General features: G+C 42.5%; 1 protein-coding gene across 1 annotated transcript; it reads right to left on the bottom strand.

Moving 5' to 3' along the window:
- Nucleotides 1–7,387: 7,387 nt before the first annotated feature.
- LOC119648941 (sugar transporter ERD6-like) lies at nt 7,388–14,564 on the bottom strand. Its single transcript, XM_038050856.1, has 3 exons — nt 13,880–14,564; nt 8,043–8,294; nt 7,388–7,978 (listed from the first exon to the last, which is right to left on the bottom strand). The coding sequence occupies exons 1-3, from the start codon at nt 14,453–14,455 to the stop codon at nt 7,436–7,438; spliced, it is 1,371 nt and encodes a 456-aa protein (XP_037906784.1). The 5' UTR covers nt 14,456–14,564; the 3' UTR covers nt 7,388–7,435.
- Between the last annotated feature and the right edge of the window lie 310 nt (nt 14,565–14,874).

The raw sequence follows: 14,874 nt of genomic DNA, 5'->3' as shown, positions 1-14,874 counted from the left end.
CCAAAGTTAAACTTTTATTCTAATCCGTCCTCAACCAATCTTAGCAATTGTTCGTGCTTGCAAGCTTGGGAATACTACAAATTATGCGACGCCAATGTTGGCTCACACTTCCTATAACTTTGTAGTACAGACTCATCCTTATCTTATTCCTTTCCGTAGCATAACACTTTTTTTAATTCCCTTTACCCTACCCTAGTCTCTATCTTCCAATTTTTCATCTTCATTTAATCAAAATGATTGCTTCCTCACGAAGAACTCTACAGTTCCGTACTCTTCCAATTCCAAGCTATCATGCATGGGCTTTGCGGGTTTTGCAAGAGGACTAGCTGTCCGAGGAGACTGTTGGAAATAGCTGCAAAAAGTTGTGTGTTCGCGCACAGTCTCTGAGCTACTGAACAACCAGAGCATCGGCGAGTTGGAGGTCCCGCCAACTAAAGACGACGGACAAATACTGCCACCACCAAGTTTAGGAGAAACAGTCCGTGCAATTCATCGGCTAAGAAATCATAAGTCGCCAGGAGCCGATGGAATTACAGCCGAATTGGTTAAATATGGAGGCGACCAGTTACACCAAGTGGTTCATCAACCTGTGCTCAAGGTATGGGACAGCGAATCACTGCCTGACGATTGGCAACGAGACATTGTCTGTCTCATACATAAAAAGGGAGATAGACAGTGCAGCAATTATAGAGGTATCACGTTGCTGAGTACCATCTATAAGATATTCTCCGCTATCTTGCTAGGTCGGATAGCCCCATACGCTCAGAACATCATCGGCCCATACCAAGGAGGCTTCACTGCAGGCAAATCAGCAGCAGATCAGATTTTCTCTCTGCGGCAAGCGATGGAAAAACTGTTGGAATATGGACAACAGTTGCACCATCTATTCATCGACTTTAAAGCCGCCTATGATAGCATAGCCAGGGTAAAACTGTACACGGCCATAAGAGAATTCGGTATCCCGACGAAACTAATAAGACTGACTAGGCTGACCCTGACCAATGTGCGAGGCCAGATAAAAGCAGCAGGATCACTCTCAAGACCATTCGACATCAACAATGGTCTACTACAAGGGGATGCCCTATCATCCGTCCTCTTTAACCTGACCCTCGAAAAAGTGATCCATGATGCTGAGGTAAATGCAAGAGGTACGATCCTCTTCAAGTCCACTCAACTACTAACCTATGCTGACGATATCGACATCATGGGAAGAACCACCCGAGACGTACAAACTGCCTTCATCCAGATCGAGCAGGCGGCCATTGGGGCGAGATCTTGGGCTGCACATCAAGACAAAATATATGGTGGTAACGTCAGCACCGAAGACGAACCAACCAACAACATCAAACTGCATTGGTCAAACAGGAAGAATAAGGATAGGAGTATACGTTGACAATTTCTCCTATCTAGGGTCGAAAATCACAACCGATAACAGCTACGATGATGAAATCCGCGCACGGTTGTTGTCAGTCAACAGAGCCTATTTCAGCTTACAAAAACTGTTCCGCTCGAAACGTCTCATCATAGGGTCAAGGCCGTTACTGTACAAGACAATTATCTTGCCAGTCCTCATGTATTCCTCGGAGACTTGGGTTCTTAGCAAGAAGAATTACGAACTGCGTTCGTGAGAAGAATCCTCGGAAAAATTTTTGGCCCCCTACATGAAGCTGGACGATTTCGCAGCCTGCATAACCACGAAATCTATGAGCGATACCATGACCGTCAGGTTGTGGATAAAATCCGGCTCAATAGGTTACGGTGGGCCGGTCCGTATGGATGAGGATGATCCAGCCCAGAAAGTCTATAAGGGCAATATCTATGGTAGAAAAAGAAGACGAGGCAGACCCTACCTAAGATGGAGCGATGGCGTAGGGCAGGACGCCAGACAGCTTTTAGGGATATCGAATTGGTGGACCTCGGCGCAAAACCGGGATGTCTGGAGTTCCTTATTAAGCCAGGCCTAGACCGGATACCGACCATTTCAGAAGTGTCCATACTTTGTACAAATGTATTTCAGCTGATAAACGGTAATCACTCTGGGGGAAACGACACATTTTTTGATAGTGAGTGATAACCGTGATGTGTCAATATTATAGTGAATAAATTCGTACTGTTTATGATATGGCTTGCTTACATTATCGATAAGAAAATATTGAAAACGATAAAGAATGAGGTGAGAATGATTATAAAAATATCCTGCTTTTTAGGAATTTGGAATCTAACAGCAAACCCTTGAGCCTTCAAAAAATGAATCATGCCAAACCGGCGGCAATAAGAGAAACTTGTTATTGATCCCAAAATTTTGACAAAACTTTCCGATATTATGCCCTATATTATTCTTTATACGCGGAGCAACTCTCTATGCACGTTTTTCCATGTATATATAGCTAAAAATGCAAAATATTTCTTAGTGTATTGCCAAATTTTAAAATGTACATATTTACATACATTAGGATAGCTTCAAGTGCCGCAGTCGGCGTAGTACTCATTTCTCCAGTAATACTTAGGCAACCAAGTCTCTGAATCTGCGTTAGCAATTTCCTGCTGTTGGCAAAGTTCAGTCTTGGCCACCAGACGATCCATGCATACATCAAAATGGGTTTATGGATGTGTACATCCAGTATATCCGTTTTGGTGAAAGCTCCCAGATCTTGCCTATCGCATTCCTACGGCACCAGAGCAATCTGCAGGATTTCTAATATTGTTCCTGGATATGGTGCTTCCACGTTAACTTGGAGTCGAAATGTACTCCTAAATACTTGAGTCCATTGCGAACTGTGGATTTCATGCAAAGTTGCATTCAAGCGGTCACATACTGTGTCCGCAAACTTGCCGGTAATTATCACGACTAGTTTGTCCGCAAATGCTTGCGTGAAGACTTTTTGTCCTTCAGGAGCCACAGCAGGGTATCCATTACCAAGAGCCATAACAATGAAGAACCCCTTCCTGTGGGCAACCCCTAAGACATCCTGCTTCAATAGACTTCTGGCCGACCGATATGTGGATTTTTCTCCACTCTAGCATGTGAAGGATCCAACTGATTAGCGGCGGTTCGATTCCATGCTGTATTGTAGCATCACAAATTGCCGGAATTGAGGCATAATTGAGGGCACCTTCGATGTCCATGAATGCGTCTAAGGCGTTTTTTTTTCGAACATCGCCCTTTCAATTTTTGTCGTAAGTTCATGGAGTGCTGTCTCCGTGGATTTGCCTTTTGGTAGTCGTATTGCCTATGGTGAAGTGGCCACTTAGGAATGCGTGTATTCCTTATGAACCGATCTACTAGTTTTTCTAGCCCTTTTAGTAGAAATTGATCGGTGGGAAGCTTTTTGTGCCTGTGTAGGTGGGTTTCCCTGCTTTGGGAATGAACAACACCTTCACATTACGCCGTTTAATTGGAATATTAGCATGTACTAGGCATGCATGATATATATTCCGAATATATAGATGGAGGGCATCCATTCCCTCTATTACTAGCGCAGGAATGATGCCATCCGGACCTGCAGACTTGTATCTATGGAACTAGTTAAATGCCCATTTTACTCGCTCCAGTGATACTATTTTGCATGTCAGATTCCAGTCTCTCGGTTGAGGGCTGTACGCATCTGTTGGCCCCGAGATTAGATTTTGGATGCTGCCTGGGAAGTGCACTTCAAGCAAACAGTTTGCCGTTTTTTCATCGCTTTCTGTGTACCTCTCGTTCTGTAAATGTAAATACCCAGTTTCTGGCTATGTTCTTTAACCAGAATCCGCTTCAGCTTTGAGGTTGCCTCAAGAGAGTTAGTCTCGCAAAAGCGTCTCCATGATAATCGTTTAGCCGATCTTATGTTTCTTTTTAGAACCTTCTATGCCTCTTTATAGCGATTCCAGCTAGCGCCTGAATCACACTTCAGAGCACGGTTGAGGAGCATCCTGGTCGTTCTCCTCTGTTTTGCCAAATCCGAGTTCCACCATGGTGTTTTACCCTTCTTTGGCATCTCGAATGGACAGCTTTCTTCGAAAGCTTCTCTCATGCTGGTTGTAATCATATGAGTTGTCTTCTCAATTCCAGCAATGGATTTGATGCGCCTCCCAGGGATCGTGACTCGGGCGCTCAATTATTCGGCGGATTCCGAAATGGAGTGGGTGGAGGTGGATCCCTGCCCATTATGAAATCAATGCGATGTCAGGAGATGCCACCGTGATGTCGATGACCTCTCGCCTGACCACGTTGAAGAAAGTGGGTTCATTACCCAAATTAAGGATCTGCAAATCGGTTCCTGCTATATACTCCAGTAGTCTCGATCATCTTGTATTGATGTTGGAACTTCCCCATGCCTTTACTTTTGGCATATTGCAGTCACCGCTTTACAATGCTGAAAATTTGACACTTGTACCGTGACGGTCCCTAGTCCGTAGTAGAGCCAGCAGCCCGATATTTCCCGAACCCTCTTAACATTGGGTTCGGGAACGCCGATAGTGAGTAAAGTTCCCGGCCTATCGGCTCTCCCTCCTGTTTTCTGCCTAGCAGCATCCAGGTGGAACTGTTGAGGTTATTCTGCACACCAAATTGTTCCAGAACCCCAGCACCATTCCGCTCTTCTTCTGGAAGCCAGAAGAAGCACTTTTTTAACGATGGTAGCTCAGAGACCCTTTTCAAGGTTAGTCGCGCACCCTTCCACACATCGTTGAGGGAGGAGCAGTACTGCCTGAGCCACTCGTTCGTGTATTCGTTGGAAAAGTTTAGCCGTAACATTTTACGGTATACATTTACGGACTCAAACCAAAGCTTAATGCCTTGCGAGGAAGCAGTCCTTACGGCTAGGAGGAGTTTCCTCCTAAGCTTTTCGCACTGCTCAGTATCGTAACCGGATGGATTCATACAGGACCCACCCATCGGCTTCGATAGCCTTGGCTGCAAATGAAGGCCTAGCTGTTGCCGGCCGAGCCCTCTTTGCTGCCTTTTGTGTCGAAGAGTTAGGATCGTCCGAGGACCGCTGCGCGCTTCGGTTTCCTCTTAGCCGCAGGTGTCCCGAATGATCCTTTCCCCTCAACCTTGGCACAGCTCTTGGGTTGTGCTTTTCCCGGAGGCGGTTTGCCCGAAGGCTATTTGCTGCTCGTGCACAGGTGTTTACCTATGGACAAGACTTTAGCCTCAGCAAGTGGCGCCGATTGGAGCCTGGGGTCAGGAGTGCTGACAGAAGGGGCCTGCTTCGGCTCGTCCGTTAAGGATTGGGTCTCAATTAGATTGGTTCCCACCTGAGTAAGTGGAGAATCTGAGTCTAGACTCAGGTTCTGCATCAATGAGCTTAGGGTTGGCCCTTCACTCGGGGCTGGACCGTCACGATCGAGGTTTAATTGTGTTTAACGGTTTTTTTTTGTTTTTTTATATGGCCTGAGTTTTATTGGGGAAAGTAGGTCGATCTCAGCAGTCCCCTTTTTTTCCGAGACACGGCTAGTTGAAACTAGGGGTCGCCAGAGTTCACCGTTTACCGTCACATCTTAATCCCTGTGACCATTCAGCCCTCGGCAGGGTAGTCATACCTTGACTTGGGGTTTTGATTACCGCTTGGCTTCAGGTGTCACCTCCCGTTTCCTGGAGGAACTTCCGTACTGAGCTCCCACACCACGATAAGGTAGGCAATCATCGAGGGAGAAAACTTAAACTAAAGATTTATTCAATTTTTATTTACATTATATTTTTCAAAAAGCTCGGAAATTGTGGACTGACGCAACATTTTCTCTCTTTTTCTTCCAAGAACAGTGTTTAAATACGTCCCTCTAAATTTTTTAAATGCTCGAAGGCAATGTAGTCGTTTTTATAAAAAAACTTTAAGATTGAAATTGTTTTCAAAGCAGCCTGATTTGATAGTACCTCTGATGTTTCCTCTGGCTGTTCAGTGTCGGAATCCTTTTCATCTAAGCATATTTCGCTACTGGAACAATCTATCTCAAGCTCTGGGAGTATTGATGAGGACTCAGTGGCAAATTCTTTATCGATTTCGAAGAATTCTGTTGCGTCGGAAAGTCGAATTTTCTAAAACCTCGACTTTTGACTTTCATTCCATCTTACCAATCTCTGCACCAGAGAATTTGTTCTTGATAACTTGACCAAACTAAACCGAAAAGTATCGACCTGTGATCTGAAAAAGATTTCTCGTCAGAGACTCTCCAATTCTCCCCCCTAAGAATCCAATAATCCATGAGCAGGGTGTTATCAAGGACCACTTCGCAACCGTCACAGCTTCCCAAGTTGGGATAATGGAAGCATGGTGTACTGCCCAGTTCCACACCGATAGTTTGTGTTTATAATAAAATCGGAGAAAGACTCACCTCTTTCGTTGATTCCCGAGCTGCTCCAAAGCGTATGCCTTGCAGTAGCATCGCAGCCTACCAACAGGTTCGCCTTCTTTGCTGCGAATGTGGACGTCAAATGTTGCAGTTTTTCTGATGAAGCTGATCGGTCGTGAGCCATAGAAACTCCTCTCCGGCCTGCTCCAGTTTAAATACGACTAGGTCACCGGAACTCAGGTGATGGCCTTTTAAAGGAAGTTTTCAAAGAGTGCTCCATCCCCGGTGGTACCTTTGGCTGCAACCGCTCTCTTTTAGTTAGACTTAGTGTTTTATTGCCTTTAATATTAACCTTGTAACTTAATCGTTTACACTTTTGGGCATATCCTCCCCGCCCCTACCTCTTATTTGTCTCTAATCTGTATGTCGGTTTATGGATGGTCCACTGTCCTTGGTGCTCAGAGCTCGGCTCGGCCTTGGCCCCCAGAGCTGTTCCATCATGTCGCCTCCCACATCATTGTCTTTAGTTGTAGTTATTGTTTACTTTAGTTTTTTCTGAGTAGTTTTCTAAGGGTCTTCCCCTACTAAATTCCCCCATCATGGCAAACTCCATTATAGTCACCCGCTTGACTACTAAGAGGACCTAAATAAAGAGAAAAATATACAACATATACTTAGAAATTTGCAGTCAAGGGAGCCCACAAAACATTGCTGTACTATAGGAAAAGTAAGGGTAACTGGATGGGCAATGCCGGAGTGGATTGCTAGAATGTTAGAATAGTACATTATTATCGAAGAAGCGTCATATGGAGGCTAACTAGGCTTCACTTCTGTGTAACGGTTTGTTAGAAAACCTTCCTGCCTGACCAATTCCTACGAAGGGTGCTGTCGAATTTATCTTACTACTAGAGAAAATTCATCGCTCCGCCATCTCGTTAGAATCGCCTAAGACATTTACGTATAGATATCCCAATTCATAATCAAAAAGATATCGAAGTTCTTATGATATCTTCCCCAGAACTGTAGAAAGGAGAGGACGAAATTCAAGTTGAATTCACGGTTAGTTTCCATCTTTGGAACGTTATTCTCCTTGCAAAAATCTTAGTTTTAACTTCAGATATTTACGACAAACTTTATTATTTTCGCCAGTAGTACAAATCGTTTGCTACTTCTCTATTCTACCACCATTTAAAATCTCATGTATTTCACCCATTTTACGGTTTCTAGTTTCAATAACTAGAAAGAACGCAACCAAAATACCAATCGCGGCAGAAATACTTGCTAACACTACATTTACCCGAAAAACCATTTCTTTGTCGTAGAAATATAAAAACTCACTGACAGCAAGACGTCGAGACCAAGCAAAAACGGCACTGATCACACCCCCAAGCCATTTTATGTCTGGCGTATACATTTCCGTGGTTAACAGCCATGGTATTGTGGTAAGGCCCACTGAGTGCATGATGGTTGCGGAAGTCGTAAATATTATGTCGACTTGATTGATATTCTGCAGCCATTGATCATCATAGTATAATATCCGAATCGCTAAACCCATCGTGCTGATCATCACTAAGGCCGCTGAGATCAAAAGTAACGTACGTCGTCCTGATGAATCAATAGTTATAAGACTTGAAAAGACTCCGATCATTTGAACCAGAATTTGTACCATTACGGCAAACCAGAAGAAGTTATGTTCAAGAGCGATTATCTAAAACAGAGAATTTAAGGGGGTATAAAGTGCATCTATTACAATTTTCTAGAAAAGATCTTACCATTCCCGATTCAGATGCCCAGAACATGTATGCCGATATGAAGGTCGACTGCTGCACAAAACATAGAATAATCATGGTGAGAAGGGCTCGTTTTGTTCCTCGCCTCTTCAGCGATGACGCGAAGTACAGAGATCCATGCTTCAATCCTTCCACTTGCAATTTTATATCGTCCAATTCGCGGTCTATATCATAATCCGAATTGCGAATAGATTTTAAAACTTCAATAGCTTCACTTTCCTTTTTTTGGAGTATCTGTTTGAAATCTTAATTCGTTATTTATGCTGGCTCAGTTTTTGGTATATTAGTCAAAATGATTGAAATTATATAGGAAGGATCATTAAGAACTCCGACATTTGTGAGGATAACCAAAAATGGGATATGGAAGGAGGTGACTGCAAAAGTTATTCAGTAAAGTTAACTCAGATGAAAAAAAGTTGACTGATGGATTCGTCCAGGTCAGAGGCAGCTCATCAGATGTTGTTTTGCGATTATATATAAATGGAGCGATTACCACCTGTTGTCACTTTCGGTCACGGTGCTCCCAGGGCAAAGGTGAGGCAACGTCTGATGAGTTGCCTCTGCCCTGGATGAAATCGTCAGTCATTTTTTTTTAAAACTGGGATGTTTAACTCAAAAAGAGACGTCCATGGACCACAAGAGAAGAAGGAAGTTGCTTCCCAAGTGGTCCGGTCCCTCATGAAGTGGATGCGAACTCAGGACTCCCAGCATCCTTAACTTAGATGGTTTAGTGCTAGCGACCACTACACGTAAGTATTCATGGATAGAGGTGCTGCTAATGCGGACTCAAAATCCAATTCCAGAAGCCCGTTGATGCCTCATTAATAATGAAAATAGTCGGGACGAAACTTCTATTTGTGACTTTCAATCTCTAGTTAAATAAAATGGAAAGTCGGTCATTGCTGAACAGTCCTTGTTAGAGTTTAGACATTTTTGAGTGCTCGTGTACACCTAGGTCTATTTAACAAAAGCGTTTGAAAAAGTGATATAAATTAAAGATCGAATTGTTTCCTTTTAATTTTCCTCTTTCTCAGTGCTAGAATGGAGAAACAGCTTCAGACACAATCGGTCAAAAATTGAAGTGAATTATTAACCCAGGTCTTTCAGTTGATAGGGGAACTTTAGGAGGACGATTTCTTCGTGTTGTTTGACGTTAATGGTTCTTTTCCCGATTATTCTGACCAAAGAGACGATTGCTCTGGCTACAAAACACACATCAGAGCCGAATAAACCAAATGAATTCATTGGTTTAGGAAAAGCAATCGTATTCCTCAGCGGGGAGTCATCGCAACCGGTGATGAATGTCTTTCAAGTATGTCTGAATTGGACCACAACAAAATTCAATGTTATTCTAGAATCTCTAAGGCATTAGAGCAAAATTTTACCGACAAACTCTGGCAGCATACCATTCTCATTTGGTGCAACAAGCTGAATACTCTACCTTGGCCTTATATTAATCGAATTGGCAAATTCGTAGCGAAGCATTCCTCACAACCCTTCACGGAATAAAGCTACTAAACTCTGCTAGCCGAAGTCAAACAAAAGACCCACTATTCGCCACCGACATAGGTGACGTAAAACGGGAACGAACATACACCCTGACTTGACAGATATATTAAACGACATAACATTGGTAAGGCCAGAAACAATAACATTCCGCAGGAGAAGAAAATAATTCTGGAGTTCAGAGAGAAAATTTAAAACGGACAAAAGGAATACACTAATTGTATTAAACAAAGAACATTACGAGAAAAAGAGGAAGGACAAGCTCAAAAATGAACCTTACAGAAAGCTCGTGAAACAGGTAAACAAAGTCATTAAGGAATGCCCACTAATCTTAGTAAATAACAAACCGAAATACATAAACCAGGTCTCCTTGCTTGGCTCCAATATTAGTAAAGAAATTCGAGAAATATTTTAAGATGCAATCGGTTAAGAACTTAAGCGAATTCGTCCAGATCCTTCAGGGAAACCCGAGAAGGGTCAAATCTCAGTATCCCTTTACGCCAAGGCTCTTTTTCCGAATATTCCAATCAAAGAGGCGATTGCTCTGATATAAAATTGACTGCATTCACAATAAAGTGGTCTATAGGGGAAAAATAGGGTAACCAACACATGAAGCTAGTCAGAATCTGCATGGAAGAAGAGAAAATATCAGGACTAGAGATTTACGAAGAGCTGACAGACATCAAATGGACTATCCCTAACACATTTAACCACGTTTTTTAACACCAGGTCGGAGGGTTTGGTAAAAGGATCGAACATACCCTGGATGACATTTAATCGCTATATCGACTGGACTGCGGAGGCGATAGGGAGTCACCAAGCTTAATCCTCGTCTACAAAAATTCAAAAAAAAAGAACAACATTGGAACCTCCTTTTTGGTGAAGCAGTGTTTTGAACAACAGGAGCAGCCATAAAATTCTTCTCAGATCAATCTAGGACCCAATCTACCAAATAGCCGAATTTGGAATACAGAAAAGTTGCTGCGTTCTCCAAAGCATATATCAGACAAACTGGAGGGAATATTGAAAAACCCCGCGGTGAACACTTTAAGGCGGCGGTTAAAAAGGATCGACTCATTGCGATGACAAAATGAGGTTGAACGATAGTCTACTGCCCATTCTGTATGGCCAAAGACGATCAAGAGGGGAGAGCTATCCCAAAACCTAAAAAAAGTTGGCGAAATTGACCGTGAAAGACCGTTCTACCGACAGGCGCTTGCTTGTCTCTATGCTAGTCAGGCTTGGAAATATGGGGGGTCCTTCGAACACTTTGGTCCTTGACGTATCAATGTATAAAGACCTTACGTGTCCTTAGCCAATGCATGTATCCACACCGGAACCAAATATGAGACGTCGCCCCCCCCCCCCTATCCACAGATCAACGCATGAGCTAAAGCTGGAAATGAATAAAAAAAACGACAACTCGACTGCGCGCGTGGAGCCATAAAACTTTAGAACTGAGTGCCGCGGTGGAGAGGGAAGTTCTACGATGAATCGCATCCTCAACCGATGCCATTATATCGGAGGATGGCCCTTGATTATTGTGAATTTTGGGGGTTAAAGAGGAGGAAGGGAAGAAAATGTCCTCAAATAAAAAAAATTAGTGAACTAAATCCATGACTGTTATCTAAGAGTAGTAGTAGTAATACATAATCAATCAATATGAAGAAAAGAAACCGAAAATAACAACCAAATAAAATTTCTTTTCTTGGAGCACTTGTGTGAGGCTCAAGTTCACTCTGTCGTAAGCAAATTGCTATCTGCATCACTTCCCTTCTTTCGTTTCTCAAATTTTCACCAAATATAATCCAAAATAAATCTGTCTTACTAGCAGCAAACACCAACCATAAACCCTTCTTCTGCTTCTAATTTCCCCCAAACTTTTTCATCAAAAGTCAGGAAGCCAGTCAGCTCTGCAACACTCCTTAGGTCCAGCTGATCATCCTTCCCCAGCCGGATCAAGCCCCGCTATTTTTGCATTCGATGACACGACCTTGAACTTCAAATTCAATGTCGGCGGTGGCAATAGCAAAAATTGCATCAAATGTTCATAAGCCATATGAATCAACTCCTCACACAAACGAATTCTCATTCACCCAGCCAGAAACAAAAAGTTGGAATTGCATAAAATAATATGCAGCAAACCTATGTGCAAACAAAACGCCGATGATCACTGCGCATTATTAGGAAAATGCCAGGTTGCAATTGAAACATTTAAATGGAAAATGGTTTTAAAGTTTTGGGGAAATTCACGATGGTAGGGTTTTTGCAATCGAAATTCCACCATGTTATTTATATAGCATGCTGGCCCCAAGTTCAAAGAAAGTAGGAGGGTTTGAGGTAAAGTACTTTGTATACTTCATGAAATAAAAATAAAATGCTGAGATCAGGGGAAGAGGTAAATAAAGTATAGCTGGAGTTACTCCAATATGCTAAATCCTACCTGATCTGTCTTGTTGACAGGCCCCGCGACAGGCCGACCAAGAAAATGCATCCAATGTCGTTAAAAACAAAGTTAACATGTTAAGTCATAAGCGTCAGGAAAATGCTAGAGCATTCACCACAGTCGACGCGGTAGGCCGGGTAACGATCCTGTCGAGAAATGGGTTCTTAACGTATGGACGGGCTCAGAACATACGAAAATTAGTCCGAGCAAAACAAATACCTGTTGCGCTCTTCAAGAAACCCGATGGTGTGGTGCCAAAAGCTGCGACACAGAACGCAAACCAGCTAAAAGTTGCTATAAATTTCTCAGGTTTCTCACACACTCAAAGTGTTTTTGGCATTGCCATTTCAGAGGGCTTCCGTGATGGCACTAAAGAAGTCGAGTGGTTTAATGACCTGCTGACGAAGCTCGTCATTACGATCGCACGATTCACTTCTTCCTCGCATGCGCACCAACGACAGGTCTGGCTCCTTCTGAATACAAGGACCGGTAACGTGCCTGCTGATGACTATATTGTCATTATCATTGAATGATTATATGGGTGAAAGGCAGACGGTAGCAGGTGCCATCGGGGAAAAAGGTTTCCGGCGCGCAATGATTATAGTGAGTGTATAGTCGATTTCACGGATAGCCATGACCTTGTTCCTAATTTTATAGTGAGAAAAGTAAACTATAGACTAGACTATATTCTTATAAGACGGCGACATCACTGGCTGCAGAGTCTTTCCCGATGAGACCATGGCATATCGGCCGTTGATTGCCATCAGTGAATCAAGTCACTGATAAAACAGCTCCCTTACGCGATTACCTGCCATACGAAACGTGGAGTCAAGTTAAAATCACGATTCACAAAGAGGCCTATGCAACCTCCGGGGACACCAATCCAGTTAGGCGGTTCATCAGCCGAAATACTTGGCTTTGGAATGAGTCCGTGAAAAGAAACGCTTCTACCATAAGTATCTCGCCGATAAAACGCTGGCCAATTGGCATATTTACAAGAATGCGCGATCGATATGGAACTTTGGAAAGAGGCGTCTTAGATGGTATGATTACTTAATTTATTCTGACGAGAATTCACTTACCAAGACTGGTCTAAACATCCAAGCCGATACGAAACTACCAAAATACCAGTAACAATGGTAGCTTGATGTGCTGGATATTGATTTGAAAACCCCAGGAATGCATCCAGTTTAGGTCTTTAGGCAACCGATACAGACGAGCCGACCCCGCTTTTGAATGGGACGGAAAATTAGACATAGCTGAAGGGTACAGATATAAACTATATTCCATTGTGATTCCTTTCTCCACAACGCTAAAAAAAAAATAGGAACACACGGGAGATACCAATTGCATCTCCGCCGATCATTATAACATCAGAACAGGAGGAAGGTGTTAATGAAAATTTAAACACGGGTGAAACCTCAACCCGACCAAGGGCCATTCTAATTTTTGGCGATTCTAAATTTTAAATATGACTATATGCCGAAAATTTCAAAAAAATGTTTAATTTGATTCAGTAAAATTAAAAGGAAAGAATTCTATCTTTAATTAAATCGAAACCTTGGTCATTCAGAAGACTTCGTTTTATTCAAGTCGAATTCAAAAGTCCAACTCAACATTATTTCCAGCAACAGTGCTACAATTGACGCTTCCAAAATCACACTTTTCCTTCAGACAGACAGACGAACTGAAATCTTTTTTAGATTCTTTCGAATTTTAAGTATTCTTCAGGCCTCATACTACAAGTTTCTTCCTTATTCCATGCTATCAGTTCTAGATGATCGCGAAGAACTCTTACATATATTCAACACGACTCCCTAAAAAATAATCATTTTGACTAAACCAACTGATTCTTGCCGTTACTTACCAAAACCATGGGCGATTCAGGTATGAAAAAGCCCGGAAGAAAAAGAATCGTCGTAGAAATGAATAATAGAACGCTCATCAACTCCATGCGTGTACTCCCTTGCCACATCGTTAAAATAAATCCAAAGAAAAACCCAACTCTGACCAAAAGAGTAAATACGAAAACCATTGAACCTCTGCACCACACTTCTGCCATTTCAGACAAGTAAATCGGCGATATGACTGAAAACCCGCCCATACTTAAGCCAATAAGCGCTCTGCCGAAATATATCATTTGTGGAATTTCGAAAGCTAAAATAGAGAGCCACCCAATAACGTAGGGCATCACCAGACCATTTAACATAAGCTTTCTTCCCAAGAAATTCATTAATATTCCAGTGAAAATGGCTCCGCCTATTGACCCGTACAGTGTGGAAATCACAGATACACGAGTTCCTTCCTGGTAGCCATTGGGCATTTCATAGATGATGTTGGAAAAGTAAGTAGCTGGTACCAAAATTCCACCTGTAAAGCCAGTCGCCAGTCCACCCATTGATATCGTCAAAGATAAGGTGGCCTTATTCTGAAAAGACCCCATTTGCTACATTAGCTTCGTGTATCACTTGAAAGAAAGCCAAATCAAAAACACACAAAATCTTAATCAAAAATTTAAAAGATATCTAAACAATGAGTAGCATAACCGAATGTCAGTTATGACAAAGAGATTGTCAAGAAAAGGCTGGCTCACTCGTATGTGATCAGCTGAAACTCAATATGGAATTGAAATTGTTGATAAGCATGTCATTAGACATTCCTGGTAGGATTAAAACATAGTTCAATCTACGAAAAGACGATTCTACTGGAAATTGAAAGGACCCATTTCTGGAGAATTAGGAGATTCACACAGGTTTCTGACTGCGCTGTTCATATGTTTGGCCCCTTCGAGAGGACCTTTCTTAGGTGTCTTCGTGCTAAATTCCAGGATTCCATATAGTTTCATAGTCGTCTCTTCTTTTT

The sequence above is a fragment of the Hermetia illucens genome, chromosome 2, assembly GCF_905115235.1.
Source record: "Hermetia illucens chromosome 2, iHerIll2.2.curated.20191125, whole genome shotgun sequence".
NCBI lineage: Eukaryota > Metazoa > Arthropoda > Insecta > Diptera > Stratiomyidae > Hermetia > Hermetia illucens.
Note: the sequence above shows the minus strand (reverse complement) of the source record. Positions and strands in the feature narration are given on the sequence as shown.

Bases quoted from the DNA above. Each gene is read 5' to 3' on its own strand.
- LOC119648941 (XM_038050856.1), bottom strand. From the start codon at position 14,455: ATGGGGTCTTTTCAGAATAAGGCCACCTTATCTTTGACGATATCAATG. The intron at 8,295-13,879 runs GTAAGTAACGGC...GATTTCAAACAG, and splicing joins CTGAATCGCCCATGGTTTTG to ATACTCCAAAAAAAGGAAAG. The intron at 7,979-8,042 runs GTAAGATCTTTT...TCTCTGTTTTAG, and splicing joins GGGCATCTGAATCGGGAATG to ATAATCGCTCTTGAACATAA.